The sequence below is a fragment of the Chionomys nivalis genome, chromosome 12, assembly GCF_950005125.1.
Source record: "Chionomys nivalis chromosome 12, mChiNiv1.1, whole genome shotgun sequence".
Classification (NCBI taxonomy): domain Eukaryota; kingdom Metazoa; phylum Chordata; class Mammalia; order Rodentia; family Cricetidae; genus Chionomys; species Chionomys nivalis.
In genome coordinates this window covers 72,776,615-72,794,917 of record NC_080097.1, presented here as the reverse complement: position 1 = coordinate 72,794,917, position 18,303 = coordinate 72,776,615, and the positions used below count along the sequence as shown (strand labels likewise).

Genomic DNA, 18,303 nt, shown 5'->3' with positions numbered 1-18,303 from the left:
AGCATGTGGGGATTTCTTCTTGGAGTTTGCCTCACCGATAATTTGTAGGATAGACCACCAATCAATGTTAGCTGCTGTTAGGCTGAATCAAGAGATCACAAGCCAATGTAGGAATTTGTGGGGGACGGGAGAGTAACTGAAGGTGACCTTGGAGAAGTCAAATCATCTCGCATCTTTGACACATCATTTTGTCCTCAACAAAAATGTAAATACTTGATCCCAGAAAAAAAAATGAGAAAAAATACGTGCAACTGTAAGTTTTGTTTTGTTTTGTTTTGCTAAGAGCAAATATAGTCCCTCTCCAGTTTGGGAAAACAATCTGCTTTGGGGCCTTTTCTGTTGTGTTGAATTTTGAGTCTTACAGTCTGTTGTCTTAACGGATTTTAGTATTTGACCCCTTGAGTCTTAAAGAATTACTTAGCTGGGATAAACAAAAAAGAGAAAGCTGTTTTCTGAGAGTTCCTTAAAGTACTTCTAAGCCCCCCTCCCACACACACTTTGTCTTTTAAACTACCTTGGCTTTTAAGGGGGCGGGGCAGAGCAGCAGGAGAGAGAGAGAGAGAGAGAGAGAGAGAGAGAGAGAGAGAGAGAGAGAGAAGACTATGTGAGAAATTTCAAGCTCCTGATAATAAAATGGTAATAAAATCTCTGCGGGCTCCCGAGGCTTCCCAGAGGGGATGTTTACACCGGGCGCAGCTGCTTTCCAGGGTTCTAGACCTGCGGTGCAGCTCGGGTTACCTATTCTGCGGCCTCCTGCTAGGACAATTCCTATACTTGGAGCCTTCGAGGAGAAACACTTAATTGACCCGCCCTGCCTGGCGCCAGGCCGCTTCACTCCAGGCAACAATTCGAGGGGTTCACAGACACAGTGGGATTTACCGCCTGCCCTGGGCAGTTTTCCCCAGGGAAGGCAAACAACTGGGGAGGACATTTCAGAGGGTGGCAGAGTCATCCCAGCGCTTTGCAGTGCTTGGATGGAACTTGGGAGTCAGCCTTTCACAAAGACACGCTTCTCAGCAGGAAGTTTGGGTGGGGCGTGGCTGTCACGGGATAGAGACAAAGCTCCTTTGAATCTTAATCCGAGGGCCTGACCTCTAGCAAGAGGGGTAACCCGGACCCTAGCACAGGGCGTGAACCCCAGCGTGTAACCCCATCAGGCTCCCTTGCTCTGCCAGTCAAGAGCGCAGAGTCGTTCCAGCTTGCAGCTGCACTAGCACCAGGGGTCCCGCCAGGGCGTGAAGTCACCTCCTGCGGAGTGGTAACCCATACTGGAGGATGGGGGAAAGCCTAGTAGAGCAAAGGGCCAGCAGCCTCACCTTCCCAGGCCCTCCGCTCCAGCGAACTACCGCTGTCTCAGAAAACCTAATGAAAACCAGATGTAGTGGCAGCTGGCAAACTTTCTCAGAGTTGCTGATTGGCCAATGTTCAAGAGTCATAGCCAATCAGCGCGCTGGGCGGGCCCGCAGTGCGGACTAGAGGTCCAGGTTGGAGACAGGCCGGCAGTGCGGGCCGCAGAGGAGCGGTGAGTGAAGGGCAGAGCCTGGGAGGAGCGAGCATGTCTCAGGACCCCATTGCCCGGCAGCTAGCACCGCCATCGCTGTGGTCGCTGCTGCTCCTGCTCCTGCTATCGCGAGTCGGGGCTCTGCGTCCTGATGAGCTCTTCCCTTACGGAGAGTCGCGGGGAGACCAGCTGCTACTAGAGGGCGACGACGAAAGCTCAGCAGCAGTGAAGCTGGCAGTACCCCTACACTTCTACGATGCCCAGTTTAACGACCTCTACGTAAGTTCAGCTCCCGGAGGTGCGCGACTGGGTGTGAGTCTTGTAGCTTCTTCCCGGGGTGTCCACGAAGTGGAACAACTAGCCCAGGCTCAGCTGTCGTCCCTCTGGGGACCAGGCTCTGCCGTGGTGCTGCAGCTTCGTGACCCCTGCTGTTCATTAATAAGGATCATCTCTCAAGGGGGCGCAAAGACGGCACCCTTCTGCTGTGGCATCCTACGCAGAAAGGCTTCAGGGGAGTTCGCGTTTAGAGCGGTGGGAGGCTGTTCACGCCGGTAGAGCTCAAGGACTCGGCGCTAGTGGAAAGATGGACGGGTTCGAGGGAAGCCGCATCTGCTGGTCGCACTACATTGGAGAGGTGGGGTAGGAGCAGGACCGTCGCCGAAGTTGAGCTGGTTGTCCTAACTGTGTTTCCTAATCAGCTAGGAGAGGGAGGTTCCTGGCTCCAGCAGAGCTTCTCTCCCAGGGACGGTAAGCGTAAATGACTTGAGAATGGTGGCTTTCCTTTGGGTTTGAGCGACCGCCACTATTTTGTCCTTTTAAAAATGTTTATAGGGAGCGAGGCTCACTTGCCACCTCCTGCGTGTGAAGGTTAGAGAACAATCATTTTCCCCTTCCAGCATGTGGGTTCAGGTCCTAGAACTCAACTCGTCAGGTTTGGAAGCAAGTGCCCTTACCCGGTGAACCACCTCACCTTCCTCGTGATCCTTTTTGCAGGTGGGCACCAATGGCATCATCTCCACCCAGGACTTCCCCAGGGAGACTCAATATGTGGATGATGATTTTCCTACTGACTTCCCAGCCATCGCCCCCTTCCTGGCTGACATAGACACAAGTAACGGCAGGGGCCGGATCCTGTACCGCGAGGACACCTCCCCTGCTGTGCTGGGTCTGGCGGCCCACTATGTGCGTACAGGCTTCCCGCTGTCTGCATTCAACTTTACCCCCACCCACGCCTTCCTGGCCACCTGGGACCACGTGGGCGCTTACGAGGAGGTCAGGCGTGGGGCTGCACCCTCGGAAGAGGTAAGGGATGGGCTTGGCTTTGAGTGGTAACTAAGGGATTGGCTTGGAGTTTCTTCCCTGCGCATTGAAGCGGATGTAGTCTAGTGGTCTAGCCAGTGCTTAGATGGTTTGGGAGTGAAGTCTGTTGTCTCTGGGCGTGTTCTAAGGGTACATCCATAATGTGAATAAATCGGCAAAGAAAACTGAAATGAAGGACGGACGTACAGATACCGAAGACCTTTGGGACCTAAGTCACTTTACAGTTTATTTCTGGAGTCACCTATAAGCATACAAATTTCTAACGATATGTTCCTTGATGAAAAAATTGAAAAATTCAGGAAATTCAAAAAGAAACAACTACCGTTAAACATTTTTGTAAGTAGATTTCCGGTCTTCCAACCCCACCACCACACCCACCACACTATACCACACCCGAGGCAGGGTTTTTCTCTGTAGTTCTGGCTGCCTTTGAACTCTTTCTGTAGATCAAGTTGGCCTCGAACTCACAGTAATCTGCCTGCCTCTGCCTCCTGAGTGCTAGGATTTAAGGTGTGGGCTACCATCACCTGACTAGATTTCCAGCTATTTCTTACAAATATCATTATTGCCATTAACAATAGTGGATTCACATTGCGCATATTGGTGCTTCAGTGCTTTTTCTGTTGAATAGTATATACCCAGTCACTGTTTTTATGTAACATTTATAATGACTATATAAGATCTCAACCAGTGCATTTACGACAGTTCCTAGTGTTGTTTCTGTGTTTTTATTATAGTTCATACTGTGAATCACTTTTTAAACTTTTTATTTATTTTATTCACATTTATATGTCTCTGTGTTTGCTGGTGTCAGTAGGACCAGAAGATACAAGTTCATGGACTCCCTGAAGCTAGAGTTACAGGCAGCTGTGAGCTGCCTGACTGACAAGGATGCAGGCATTTGATTTACCATCCTGAAAAGGCCACAAGGGCTCTTGAGCCACCTCTCCAGCCCCATGTAAGCTTATGTATAGCCTTAGCTTATGTCCCAGAAAGGTTGTCCACTTTTATAAGCACTTTGCCACATTGCCCTTAACGTAACAATGTGCTTACTTCTGCTCTGCAGGATACTGTGTTCTGCAGTCTCACTGGAGAAAGCACCAAGAGCCTCAGTCTTGGGACTTGGCATCCTGTGAAATGGGCATGGGTGGAGTCAGGGTAGATTGCCTCATTCCTGGTATACTCCTGTGAAACTCCCCCCTGGGTGTAAAATGGCATAGACCAGGAGCAAAGCCTTGTTTACTTTAACTCCTAGTGTTTCTTGGCTACAGAAATAGAGATGTCTTCCCAAAGAGGTTAAGAGCTTGCCCACTGTCACTGATTTCTAACCAACGGTGGCTGTGTTTGTTCCATGTTCTTTAAGGAAGAGACTAGCAAAGGTCTAGAAATAAACATCATTTGAAATTATGGTTCCTTAGTTGACAGGTAACATCTAGTTTTGTTTACTAATTAACCTTGTAATGTATGGGTTTGACATTTTTATTATAATTCAACAGAGTACAATAGAATTCAAACTAAATACTGTACTTTCTTTGTGCCCACTGTGCCCTGGGCCAGCTAAAGGGCTAGAGAAGACAGGCACAACTGTTAGATTTCATCACTCACTCACTCATTCATTCATATTATATTTTTTAACATTTACCTAAAATCAGGACTAGCAAGCTTATAGTAGAAAACAAAATAAACACTTTTAATACTGGTAATTAAGTCATCAATTCTTATATTTCGTCACATTTTCTTATAGGATACTGTTTTCTAGATACAGTCCTATAAGATAATTGCAAGTGTGTTTCTATCACAGATAACAGAAGAGAAAATGATTTCCAGATCTGCCTTAAATGAGGCAAAGGCAAGTTTTTCAACTCTGCATTTTCTCTTTCTTATGCTTTTCATGCAAGACCCGTTTTTTCTACACAAATCATGTAAATAGCATAACAGTTATGCTTCTTATCCAGGGAGAAGTGACTCCTCCGTCTCCATTTTCTAAGCTGTAGAATGAGGTGACAATACCGGCTTTATAGGATTGTCATACAAATGAATTGAAGGGAAGTTTTTTTTTTTTTTTAAGATTTATTTATTTATTATGTATACAGTGTTCTGTCTGTCTGTATGCTTGCTGGCCAGAAGAGGGCACCAGATCTCATTACAGATGGCTGTGAGCCACCATGTGGTTGCTGGGAATTGAACTCAGGACCTCTGGAAGAGCAGTCAGTGCTCTTAACCTCTGAGCCATCTCTCCAGCCTGAGATGAAGTTTTTAAGTATCACTGCTGAAATTTAAGATGTGCATGCGGGTACTCAGTCATGTACTTTCTCACGCTGGCTTGATAAGACCAGGTGCTAGTTCTTTTGTTCCTGCCGTGTAACAGTGCTGTCCTAGCTCTGTGTAAGGATTTGGTTGTTTTATTTCATTTTATCCTTTTGTGTATATGTATCTGCCCATCTGTCTGTCTGCCTGTCTGTGTATGCATGGTATATGTGTCTGGGTGTAATTTGATGTGTGAATGCATGATGTGTGTGTTGTGTTTTTGTGTGTGCATGGTGTATATATGATATATGTGTATGCATGTGTATGTGATATATATATATACATATATGAGTGCATATGTATGTGTGTGTATAAATTTGTCTGTATGATGTATGTGTCTGTGTAGTGGGTGTATGATATGTGTGTATGTGTCCGTATGTATAGTGTTTGTACATGGTATGTGTATGATGTGTGTATGGTGTCTGTGCATCATACATGTGTGGATGGTGTGTGGATGATGTGTATGGTGTTTGTGTTTGTATGATGTGCATGTATACATTCCAAGGTACACATGCAAAGTTCAGAAAAAGGGCCTGGCGGTGGTGGCGCACGCCTTTAATCCCAGCACTCGGGAGGCAGAGGCAGGCGGATCTCTGTGAGTTCAAGGCCAGCCTGGTCTACAAGAGCTAGTTCCAGGACAGGCTCCAAAACCACAGAGAAACCCTGTCTCGAAAAACCAAAAAAAAAAAAAAAAAAAAAAAAAAAAAAAAAAAAAAAAGTTCAGAAAAGAACCTCCTGATGCCAGTTCGTCCCTTTCATGTGGGTTCTTAAAATTGAACTTGGATTTCTAGGCAAGGGTTTCACCTTCAGAGCTGCCTTCCTCTAGCCCTCCTTCTGTAGGGACTCTGATCTTTGTCCTGATGAAGGGATTACCTCATTTCTATTTTTTTTTAATCATTTTGGTAAAGTCGGATAGGTATGTCCCTGGTGGGAAAGATGGCATCATATTGGCTGATATTTTGCTCTTGCCAAATGGTATGTTTTTTTCTGTCAGCTTGGTTCTGCCAGTGTTGTATCAACACTGAAAGGCCATATTCAATATCGGGAAAGGATATGCAGGCTTCTGCATGGTTTCTGCTAAAGCTTCAGGTTTTCTGTCTGAGCTGAAGCTAGGCAGCTCTGTCTTGCCTCTCTCTATACTGCTCTTGATCCTGTGGATCCTGGGAAAGTTGAAAGCCAGTGACCCTTGCGTAGCCTTTGCCAGTCCATCTGAGGGATTCCCTTCAGAACCTGTGTGGAGGGCTCTTAGAAAGCTTATCTCTGGGAATGTGAAGGCCTTTCCCTTTGGAAACCAGTTAAAGGGTATCAGTGAGGAGGGCCCTTCAGGACCTGTAAGTGGCCTCTTAGCGGTTCTGTGTGGAAGTCTACAGCCTGACAAGGGGTCTGTTCATGTGTAGAGTAATTTCCAAGCAACTCAACTCTTTTGGAATGTACTTTGGGATCATGAATTTTATTAAAAGGAGTTTTGTTGTTTTTTTCTAGTATTTGCCTATTTTAGTGAAGACAAGGTAATTAAGCCTTTGAATACTTGTTGAAAAGGTGACATAGAAAAGACACTGAAGGCATTTTAGTTGACATAAATAAGCAAAGCACTAGTTGTACAGATTCCTTACCTAAAAGCCAGCCTCTCCCATCACAACCAGCCTTTCTTACTTCTCCACAGGGCTGCCTCCCTCCCCCTTCAGTTCTCCAAATGTAGACAACCCTTATCTTACACAATTTCTCTAACTTTAGAACCTGGGTTCTCCCTTATCTTGTGAAGTTGACTGTGGCCACCATACCAGGAACCTCCACAGTTGGTTATTTAAGGATGGGATTCTCAGCTCCAGCTCCACTCCTTCTATCTCCTGAGTTGTGACAGAAATAAAACTTATGCAGTGACTGGCCCTGAAATAGATTAAAAATGCTGCAGATCCCCGAGTAGCTGCAGTGGCAGAAACACTGCAGGTCCCCAAGCTGCAGCTGGCAGCTGGCCTTGTGGTGACAGGCAGCGGGCAGAGGTCCCGAAAGCAGCCAGTCCCAGGCAGGGACAGCATACCAGACCATGCCACAGGTCTCTGAAGGTGGCTGGTCCCAGGCAGCAGCCATGTGGTGGTGTTGGGCAAGAGACAGACAGATAGGCACGCCATGCAGAGTGAGGTTGGATATTTATTAAGTGGGTTATGGAAGGGAAGGGGGAGAAGGAGAAGAGCAGAAAGAGGGGCAGACAGAGAGAGAGAGAGAGAGAGAGAGAGAGAGAGAGAGAGAGAGAGAGAGAAAGAGAGAGAGAAGGGGGAAGGGGAGAAGTGGGGAGAGGCAGAAGCTGCCTCTTCAAGAGGAAGATGGAAAAGGGAGAAAGACTAAGGGTGCAAGCAGGAAGGAAGATCTGCCTGCCTCAGTGGACGAGGTATGTGTGTGTGTGTCTTGTCTCTTAAAGAGAAAACATCATTACGGGCCCCACCCTGACTGGTGACATGTGTTAGGCATCTACCTGAAATAGAAATGTGGACAGATTCTGGCCTTCTGAGGAAAAGTCAAGCTTTGTTCATGGGATGTAGTGGGGAGGAACTGAATAAACAAACTTTTTTTAAAATCAGGGAAGGCAAATAGACTCTTCCAGTTAGAGAGCATAGATTTGGCGTTTCACATATTAATATCTGCATTTCTTTGTCCAGTCAGCCCAGCCTCAGTCTAATCAATAGCAATAGATGTTGAAAAGGTAAAATTAACATTTGAGAAATTCTAGAATAAGACGGAAAAAAAAAAACACAAGAACACATTCCTTCCTTGTATTGATATCTGAAGTTCTTCTCTGTGCCCAGTTTTGTCATTTTGAGCAAAATGGCGAGGTAATGGTGCCGATAAGTGATTTTTCTATCATTCATCGTCTTTATAAAGCATATATTCCCATTTTCCCTATTAAATTGTAAATTCTTATATGAGAGAAGCAGACTGTAGTCTCTAAGACAGTTGAATATCCCTTAACTAATTGTTTGGTGGAAGGAAGTGCTGAAGGCAGGAAGTCCTGTTGAAACCAAGTAAATGAAATACCAGGAGTTACTCCGGAGTCAGCGGTGTTAATTCAGCTCCTTCTCTCCTCTGTCTGCTTTTGGCTCCTGCAGTGGTTTATCTACATTCACTGGCTGCCCCTGTGACGCCACCCCACCCCCACTCTGATGTCCTAAACACCTCCTCTGTGACCTCTGCCACCATGCCTGTCCCCAGTAACTCTCCAGAAATTCCAGTCATGGCTGTTTCCTTCCCCTTCCTTAGCCTGCAGCATCAAACATAATGTTTCGGCTCAGCAGGTACTGTTGAATTAATATTCAAACGATTCAGTGAGTGGAATTTAAAACCAAATCAGGCAACCTGAGCTGAATGCATACCAGAAGCCAGCAAAGAGGGTGCTGGAGAATCAGAAGGAGTTCCATATAGAATCACACTGCTAAGCCCCTCAGGGGCCAGTACTTGGAGGTTAGGGTTTTCTAGGTGCAGGGAAATAAGAACACAACATCAAAGCGCATAGTGGGAGTGGGGACAGTCAAACACTGTGCTGAGGGTGTAGTGAAGCCAAACGTGGGAGAGGAGTTCAGATGGCTGACCATTGCAGGGCATGAGCTCTGGGGTGGCTGGCTGCCACCACTACTCATTTCCTAACCTCAAGCACATTTGCAAGTCACTAGGTCTCTTCCTTTAAATGCAATGTGACAAGATAAAAAGAGAATTTGACTGTGAGAGCAGTAAAGAGACCTTTTGATCAGCTCCTAACGGAGGCTTGCCTGCAGTGAGCATTGAATGAATTGATGAATGAGGGGATGGATGGATGGATGGATGGATGGATGGATGGATGGATGGATGGATGATCCAAATGAGAGATGCTGAGGCACAAGATTACAAACTAGGACTCGGGGGATGGGAATGAACAAGTTAATTTTGCTCCTTGTTCCACCTCTCAAAAGAGTTTGGACTGCAGCACTAGGCTGAGCTCCTAGAGTCCAGATGAAGAGAGGGAGGAGAGATGATAAGAGCAAGTTTGTTCAAGACACAAAGACAGCCGACCTGAACTAGTGGGAGCTCACGAGCTCTGGACTGACACCTGGGGGACCTTCATGGGACCAAACTAGGCTCTCTGAATATGGGTGACAGTTATATGACTTGAACGGTTTGAGGGAGGGTTCCTGGCAGTGGGACCAGAATTTTCCCTGGTACATGAACTGGTGGCTCTTTGGAGCCCATAACCTAAGGTGGGATACCTTGGCTAGCCTGATTCGGGGAGGGGGTGGGCAGGGGAGGGTTGGGCCTGCTTCAACTTGGTATCCCAGACTTTGGTGTCTCCCTGGGTGAGGCCTTACCTGTTCTGAGGAGTGAATGGGGGGGGGATGGTGGAGGTGGAGGGGAAGGAGAAGGAACTGGAGTTGGAATGTAAAATGAAAAAAAAATTAATTAAATTTAAAACAAAGGAAAAAAAGATTCTACTGGAGAAATTTGCAACCTTAAAAATTTTAAGGACTATTTTAAAGTTATTTGAGAATTTCACACATTCATACAATGTATTTTCAATATATTCCTCTACTCCTGTTCATTCTCAACTTTATGTCCTTTATTTGACCCAGTAAGTACAATTAGTGTAGCCCATATGGGCATGGGTGAGGGGCCACCCACGGGAGCCTGGTCTTCTCACCCACCAGGGACCACACCCTTTAAGAAAACCATCAACTGTCCGTGTCGCTCAACTGCAGGTGCAGGCTTCTGTGCCCCTCCCGCATCCGTGCTGGAGAACTGAGTGGAGTTTGGTAGCTCCATCATGTCCACAGGTCATTGTTTTGACCTGTTCCTTCTGACCTCTGGCTTTTAAACTTCCACCTCTTTCTCTGTGATGTTCCCTGACTTTGAGGGAAATAGATGTTGTGGATGGGATCACCCGTGGCTGAGCACTCCACAGTTCTCTGTACTTTGACTAGTTTTGAGTCTATACATGATGCTCCCATGTACTGAGAGATGGGTTTTAAAGTATAGGTATTTAGAAGGCAATTTGATATTACATCCATTTAACAAAATAATAGCCATAGGTTTACCCATAAGGCTTAAGAGCATCCCCAGCCGTGAGTTCTTGGCCAGATTTACAATACCAAGCAGAAGTTGTCTCTTGTTGAGCAGGCCTTAAATCAACCCAGAAAGAAGTTGATTATCCTCATAACACTCATGTGTATCTCTTTACCCGCCCCCCCTCCCCAGTCAGGGTTTCATTGTGTAACAGGCCTGGCTGTTCTAAAACTCACTTTGTAGACCAGGCTGGCCTCAAACTCACAGAAATCCACCTACCTCTGTCTCCCAAGTTCTGGGAATAAAGGTGTGCACCACAACTGCCCAGTCCATGAGTACATCTTGTCAGAGCCTTTGTTTTGTAGTATCTCAGTGGTCTCAGTAGGGTGAGACTGTTGATGCCTTTTCTCCCTCAGTAGCCTGTGCTAACAGGTGGGAGCTTGTGGTTAGTACCAGGTTGATTCCTCCAAGTTCTTTGACCTACGTGTGTAGTGTCATCACTTGTAGGACCTTCCTTTTGTCACTTTTTGGTAGGGAACCTGAGCAATGACCAGAACCAGCATTGATATGGGTGACACCCTTGACCAACTTGTTGGAGAGGTATCTTACACCTGGCACTAAGCTCTCTATTTTTGTTTGTCTTTTTGAGACAGGGTTTCTGTGTATTCCTGGCTGTTCTGGAACTTACTCAATAGACAGACTGGCCTCGAACTCACATGCCTCTACCTGCCTCTGCCTCAAAATGCTGGGATGTAGCAGTGAGGATGCCAATTGTTGGTTCCTGGCCACTTAGCCCCAAAATAATCACACAGAAACTGTATTCATTAAATCACTGCTTGGCCCATTAGCTCTAGCTTCTTATTGACTAACTGTTACATATTAATTTAACCCATTTCTATTAATCTGTGTATCGCCACATGGCTGTGGCTTACCTGCTGAAGTTCTATCTGGCTCCAGCAGGGCCACATGGCTTCTCTCTGATTCTGCCCTTCTTTCTCCCAACATTCAGTTTAGTTTCCCCTGCCTACCTCTATTCTTTTACCCTATCAGGCCAAGCCAGTTTTCTTTATTAATTAACCAATCATATTCACAGCATACATAGGGGAATCCCACAATACCTCCCCTTTTCTGTTTAAATAAACAAGGAAGGTTTTAACTTTAATGGAGTAAAATTACATATAATGACCAAGTAGTGGTGGCACATGCCTTTAATCCCAGCACTTGGGAGGCAGAGGCAGGTGAATCTCTGTGAGTTCGAGGCCAGCCTGGTCTATAAGAACTAGTTCCAGGATAGGCTCTAAAACTACAGCAAAACTCTGTCTTGGAACCCCCCCCCCAAAAAAATTACATATAACAAGACAAGTATCAAGCAAGAATTACAGTTATAATATTTATACCTACTTTATCTTTTATCATATCTAAGGGAAACTACAACTATATCTATTCTTCAACTCCATCAAAAACTCAGAAGGATATACTATTACCTAAGTAAACAGTAAGTGCATTGTAAGCAACTTCTAAAACTCTAGAATTGACAGACTTGTCACTGCCTGGACAGTCACCCAAAGTTCTTCTGTACCATTGGAGCATCCATCTCCAGTCTACAAACCCATAATATCTGGCAGACTTTTCCATGAAGCAGGAAATTTCAAAGACAGGACCGCCTATATTGGCAGTTTGTCAGTCACTTTCTTCTGTATCCTACAGAATGTCTGGCAGACTCTTTCATGAAGCAGGAACCCTGAAGGATGGTCTCACCTTTAGGCAGGTTCAGAAGTCATTTCTCTGTGGATCCTGTATGTCCAGTTAGTTCATCAAGCAGTTCAGGAAAGCAGTTTCTTGCCCAAATGCTAATCAACTCGATAAGGAGACTCTTCAATACCCATAATCCTCTTGAAGTAATTGGTGCTGCCAAGAGCAGATGTGTCTCATTGCCCTGAAAAGTCCTAAGTTCTTAAACATTTTAAATGCCATATTCTGAAGGTCTCTGAAAGATTTGAAGAATACCTATCTAACTGAAATGTATCTCTATATATCTAGAAAACCTAATATGACTACACATTTGACTATTATAGTTGATTATCTATTAACCTATATTTCTTAATTATACATTACATGTTTAAATGAGTTGCACAAAATACCTTAATCAAGAGCCGAAATATACATATAACAAAATTGACCTTAAATTTGTATAATAGAGCAATATCCATACAAATGCAAATCTCTAAAGCATATCTCCCTTTAAATGTAAAACATTTATAAACAATATTTGAGAATATGGGTGTAGTTTTTCTCTCCAAACTGCTTCCTGCTGTTTATTGGATGAAGCAATTTTTTGAGGGGTATTCAAGGTGACCCATACAATGAAATGTCTTTCTGTACTTAGCTCCTTCACAATCAGAAAATTCAAAGAAAACACAATAATATAATAATCTAGACTCTGTGTATTTTCCATCTTAACATAGCTTTTTGTTTTTTATTCTATTACATTTTAATATTTACTGTCTCTTTAAAGACTGTGTTTTATTTTTTATAAACCGTTTACTTCCTTTTATAACTTTCTATACTCTTTTTCTTCTCTCCCCCAAGCCTATGGACATTTATCCAACACTGTGATCCATTTAGAGAACTTTTTTTTATCTGAATCTGTCTTTATTGCATATCTGTAATTATTTTATTATTATTATTATTATTATTATTATTTTGATTTTTTTGAGACAGGGTTTCTCCATAGCTTTTTGGTTCCTGTCCTGGAACTAGCTCTTGTAGACCAGGCTGGCCTCGAACTCACAGAGATCCGCCTGCCTCTGCCTCCTGAGTGCTGGGATTAAAGACGTGCGCCACCACCGCCCGGAGCATATCTGTAATTATTTTCTGAACAGAAGCACTTCTTAAGATGCTAAGCACTTAAGAATCTAATTGTGACATTGCTAGGATTTATGTGGTACTGCCTGCTTGCCTTGACCCTTCCAACATGGTGGAGCTGCTTGCTGCTTACAAGAGCCACACATACGGCCCCACTTCCAGGCGCACACTCAGTCTACATTGCCATCAAGCAAGCCACAGCAGGCTTCTCACAAGCCCCATCCAAATATTCGGTCTCCTGAAAGAGCTAGAGGTCGCACTGGCAGCATGGCCCAGGAAGTCAGCATTTCAAAATGGCACGTTTTTTTGTTTTTTTTTTTTTTTCCTGCTAACACTAAGTCAGGAAAACTTCTCTTAAAGGAGCTGCAACATTAAAGCCTGCTTAACTCTTTTTTTTTTTGTTTTGTTTTGTTTTGTTTCCCTAGAATTTCTTCCCAACCTCTCTCAGGTTTTAAGTGGATTTCAGTTGGTCATGTGGGCACCAATTTGTAGCAGCAGGGAGGCTGCTTGTTGGTTCCTGGCTGCTTAGCCTCAAAATAATCACAGAGAAACTGTATTCATTAAATCACTGCTTGGCCCATTAGCTTTAGCTTCTTATTGGCTAACTATTACATATTAATTTAACTCATTTCTATTAATCTATATATTGCCACATTTTCTTTATTAATTAACCAATCATATTCACAGCATACAAATGGGAATCACACATCACTGGGGTTAAAGGCATTCCCCACCACTGCCCAGCCTTCACTGGGCTTTTTATTTGACAACTTGTGGCTGATGGGAGGAGCATTACCCCCATGTAAAGTAATTCCCTTTAAACTTTTGCTGTGTGTATGTTTTGACAAGTGGGGTTCCCTGTGGCTTTTTCAAGCATCCCTAGTGTTAATTTTCCCTTCCTTATCCCCCTCTTCTTCCCTACAACCCTGGAGTTTCTTAACCCATGTTTTACTTGTGAATAATTCAACTGTTGATCTAAATCGGTAGAAGAGGTTTAGAATAGCAACATGTATAGCTGAAAAATTAATATTTGTAGTTTGGAGAGAAAATTCTAAAAGAGAATGTGTTTTAAACCAGTAGGTGGAAATCCTAAAAAGGATTTTGGACTCTGGCATCTCGACTACATTCTGTTTTCTTCTTTTGTTTGTTTGTTTAAGGATGTTTGAAATTCCTGTTTGTCCACAGCTGAACACTTTCCAGGCAGTTCTGGCATCTGATGGATCTGATACCTACGCTCTCTTTCTCTACCCTGCCAATGGCCTTCAGTTCTTTGGAACCCGCCCCAAAGAGTCCTACAATGTCCAGTTGCAGCTTCCCGCTAGGGTGGGCTTCTGCCGAGGGGAGGCCGATGACCTGAAGAGAGAAGTGCCATATTTCAGCCTGACGAACACTGAGCAGTCTGTGAAAAATCTCTACCAGTAAGTTATGTGGAGTGTGTGCCTGTGCTATTCCATCGGAAGGACATTTAGAAGGTACACAATCGCAATCGGCCAGAGATCATTTAATAACGAGCTTGGTGGCTTCTACAAAAGGCATTGGGTCAAATCCAGATGCTAAGCTTGACCCTGGAGCTTCAGGCTCTCCAAGATATTCTTTATTTTCCTGTGCTGTTAGGCATATGAACCAGAACCAGCAGCGATTATGTATGTGCTTGCAGAACCACTGGTGCTTGCTAGGAAAAACATTATTCTTGGAGCCACATAAAAATATTTAGTAATAACTGTCTCAGCGGAGGCTTTCCAGGTTAATTATTACTCAGGAGGAAGCATCGTGATTTGGTGTTTCAAATAAGTATTGTTGAAGATTAAATTATGAGTAATATAATTTGCGGGAAGAGTGAATGGGGCTTTTGGAAATCTCAGGATTTCTCCTCTGACTTCATTGCCCAAAATCATGGTGATAGGTTTGCTCACAGCATTGCCAGAAGCAAGCCTGCATCTTACTCTTCCCAATGGCTTATTCTGTTAGCAGAGCACTAGGCCATTTTGCATTTGTCTGTCCAATTAGTGCTCAAATAAATTTATTGACTCCAGGTGGGCTCTTTTGGTCTTTGCTTTCTGAAACACTGGCTTAGCCCACAGTAGCTATTTCATTGTCTCCCTTAGCTGCTTCTCAGTCACACTGAATCCTCACTTATAGGAAAACCTTATTCTTGTGCATGTATCTCTTGTTCTTAGCAACTAGAGAGAACTGGAGAGAACTCAGCAGAAATTTATTGGTCACTTATTATCTGCTAAGCATTGTGACAAAACATTTGCAGATGTTATCTTAATTAAATCTCACTTGACTTATAGGCAGTAAGTAAAGCTATTTTCTCAATTTTTGAATCACCTCACGGAAATTTAGTAAGGTGCCTGTGTCAGAGTATAATGGCCAAACTATAGTCAAGCCCAGATCTGTAGCACTGAAATATGGATTAAATTTTATACAGAGCCTCTGTGTCCTTTTGTGACCCATGAGGGGCATGTGCAGGTCCCCTCACCTGCTGTATAGTCTAGACTCTAGAACAAACTTAGCTACATGCCATTTGCCCTCTCTTTTCATCTCCTAACCAGGAGCCCACTCCCAAGGTTGTGTGTACAGCCCTTGGAAGGAGGGTAGAGCACATTACTATGATTTTTTTTTCTTTTTTCTTAATTTATTAGATTTTTTTTTTTTTTTTTTTTTTTTTTGGTTTTTCAAGACAGGGTTTCTCTGTAGCTTTGGAGCCTGTCCTGGAACTAGCTCTTGTAGACCAGGCTGGCCTCGAACTCCCAGAGATCCACCTGCCTCTGCCTCCCGAGTGCTGGGATTAAAGGCGTGCGCCACCACTGCCCAGCTAGATTTTTTAAAAAAAAAAAAAAATACCAATTCAAGTTCCCACTCCCTCCTCCCATTCCCTTCACACACCCTTCCACTCCACTCCCTTCCAGTCCTCAGAGAGCGTAATCATGGCTGCGGCAGACTGCAGGGCCACTGGCAGTGGCACCAGGGTTTGTCCTTACTGCATGTAATGGCTTTTTGGGAGTCTATTCTCTTTGGATGGATACCTTGCTCAGCCTAGATATAGTAGGGAGGGCCTTGGAACTTTCTACAAAGCTATGTGCATTAGTACGATTTTTAAGGCACAGGCCCTACACACCAATGAAACCTGGGAAAGAGGGACAGGAATCACAGAATCCTGGAAAGAGAGTTGGCATCTGCATGGCCACAGGAAGCAGATGCATGTGTGTGAGAGAGTGTATGTGCGCACATGTGTCTGTGTGTACAAAGAGCCTATGAGGAAAAGCAGTTGTGTTTCCCTAGCAGAGCTATAAAGGCCCTCACACATGGGTGTCATACCCATGCATGCACATGGACCCACTCCTGATATTTCATTCCTTTCTTTGATACTTTCCAGAAATAACCAGAGTTGCCAGAGAAGAGCAGAGTGAGATGTGACCAGAATTACTGATAGGTTTGGTGTACTTCATGCTTAATAAAAATGAAACAAAATGCAAACAACAGAATAACATGAAATCAGTGTCAGAATTGCCTATCACCTCTTTGAGTGACAGCAATGCTACCTGCTCTTCCAGAATGGGGTTTGCCTCCTCTTCAGTATTTCCATGTTTGACACTATCTTCTAGGCCTCCTTACTCCAGACTTCATCTATATTATCATTGTGTGGGTTTAAACATTGTATCATATATGCCCAATACTGTGGGGACACCATTTGTAGTTCCCAAGCACAATCCTGGTTCTCTCTGAACACTCTACTGTGAATCTCCAAAGAGAAGATCCTTGTCCTAGAATCTCCTCCTCAAACGAAGGTCATACATTATTCATGTTTTCAGTGCTCCTTTGAATATCTAGCTATCTGCATTTAAGAAGGGAAGAGAGGGTAGTTATTAAGTGTTGCCCTCAGGGCCTGTGCTGGGCCTTTAATGTGGGTTTTCTAATGTGTTCTTCCCAAGAACTGAGGCAGGAAAGTGCAGTCATCCCATTTACAATCCAGTTTTCTTTCTAGGAGACAAATTCCATCAGGAAGCATTCCAAACAACCTCAAAGTGTAGGATAACTAATTGTTTAGTTTCCCATCAGGCACTGGGGTAAACTGCAAGATGTTGACTTATGTCTCATTAAAAGGCATTTATTTAGCTTTACTCTTCCATAATTTGTAATTTCTACTCCTTGAAGCTTTTATAGCTGTCCATTCCCAAATTCGAGAGGCTTCCCAGTTGCAACACCTTGGGGGGTGAACTCCAGCTCTAGTGATTTCTCTTACTGATGGTTTTCAGTTTTTAAAATTACACTTACTGTGTGCTGGGGGGGGCTTGGGGGAGTATCTGTGTTGGAGAGCAGATTGTGGGAGTTTTTGCTGCCCTTTCACCTTGTGGAATCTCGGTATAGCTCTCAGCTTTTGTTGACAAGCAGGTTTCCCCACTGAGCTATTTTATGAGCCCGGATTTCAGTCTTCTTTGGTGTTGTTTATTTACAACACTGATTTCTCTAAACATTCTGAGTGAGGGCAGGAGGGAAGTCTGTTGTTAGAACACTCGCCTGGTGGACATAAAGCCCTTGTTTGATCTTCAGTACCACAGTGGCTCAGTAGGCTCTCTGTTGCTGTGATAAAATCATGACCAAAAGCAACCTGTGGGGGAATGAGTTTATTTGGCTTGTATATCCTGGGTCACAGTGCGTTGATAGAAGCCAACACAGGAACTCAGGCAGGACAAGAACCTGGAGCGAGACAGGAACTGAAGCAGAACCTATGGAAAAACATCACCATTGGCTTGGTTCCCATATCTTGTTCAGCCTGCTATATATAGCTCAAGTTGGTACCCTAGGGTGGTACCTCCCACAGTGATTACCCCATCAGTCATTAACCAAGAAAATGTCCCGCAGACTTTCCTACATGCCAGTGTGATTGAGGGGATTCCTTAATCGAAGTTTCCTCTTCTCAGATATGGCTAGGTTTGCATCAAGCTGGCAATAAACAATCAGTACAGCAGTAACAACACATGTGCACTTGGGCATGAGATGAAAAGACACAGAAATAAAAAGAGCCTCAAACTGTACCAAACATTACTGCTGTAGAAATCTAGATTAGAGTGATGAATACCTGTCCAAAAGGACAAAGATCTCTTGTGCAATTTAGTGAATTTTTAATTTTCTTTTTTATTATTATTTTTTTAATTAATTTATTTTTTTATTGAAAAAAAAAATTTCTGCCTCCTCCCCGCCTCCCATTTCCCTCCCCCTCCTCCCGCCCCTCTCCCCCTCCCTCCACTCCTCTTCTCCTTCCTCTCCAGCCCCAAGAGCAGTCA

At 44.1% G+C, this 18,303-nt stretch overlaps 1 protein-coding gene across 1 annotated transcript in view; it reads left to right on the top strand.

Moving 5' to 3' along the window:
- The first annotated feature begins 1,490 nt into the window (after positions 1 to 1,490).
- The window catches only part of Nid2 (nidogen 2), a 65,081-nt gene continuing 48,268 nt past the window's right edge, over positions 1,491 to 18,303 (top strand). The window contains exons 1-3 of the mRNA XM_057785975.1: positions 1,491 to 1,780; positions 2,495 to 2,803; positions 14,201 to 14,433. Coding sequence (XP_057641958.1) covers positions 1,556 to 1,780; positions 2,495 to 2,803; positions 14,201 to 14,433 — 767 coding nt within the window. The 5' untranslated portion in view covers positions 1,491 to 1,555. The remainder of the gene's footprint in view (positions 1,781 to 2,494; positions 2,804 to 14,200; positions 14,434 to 18,303) is intronic.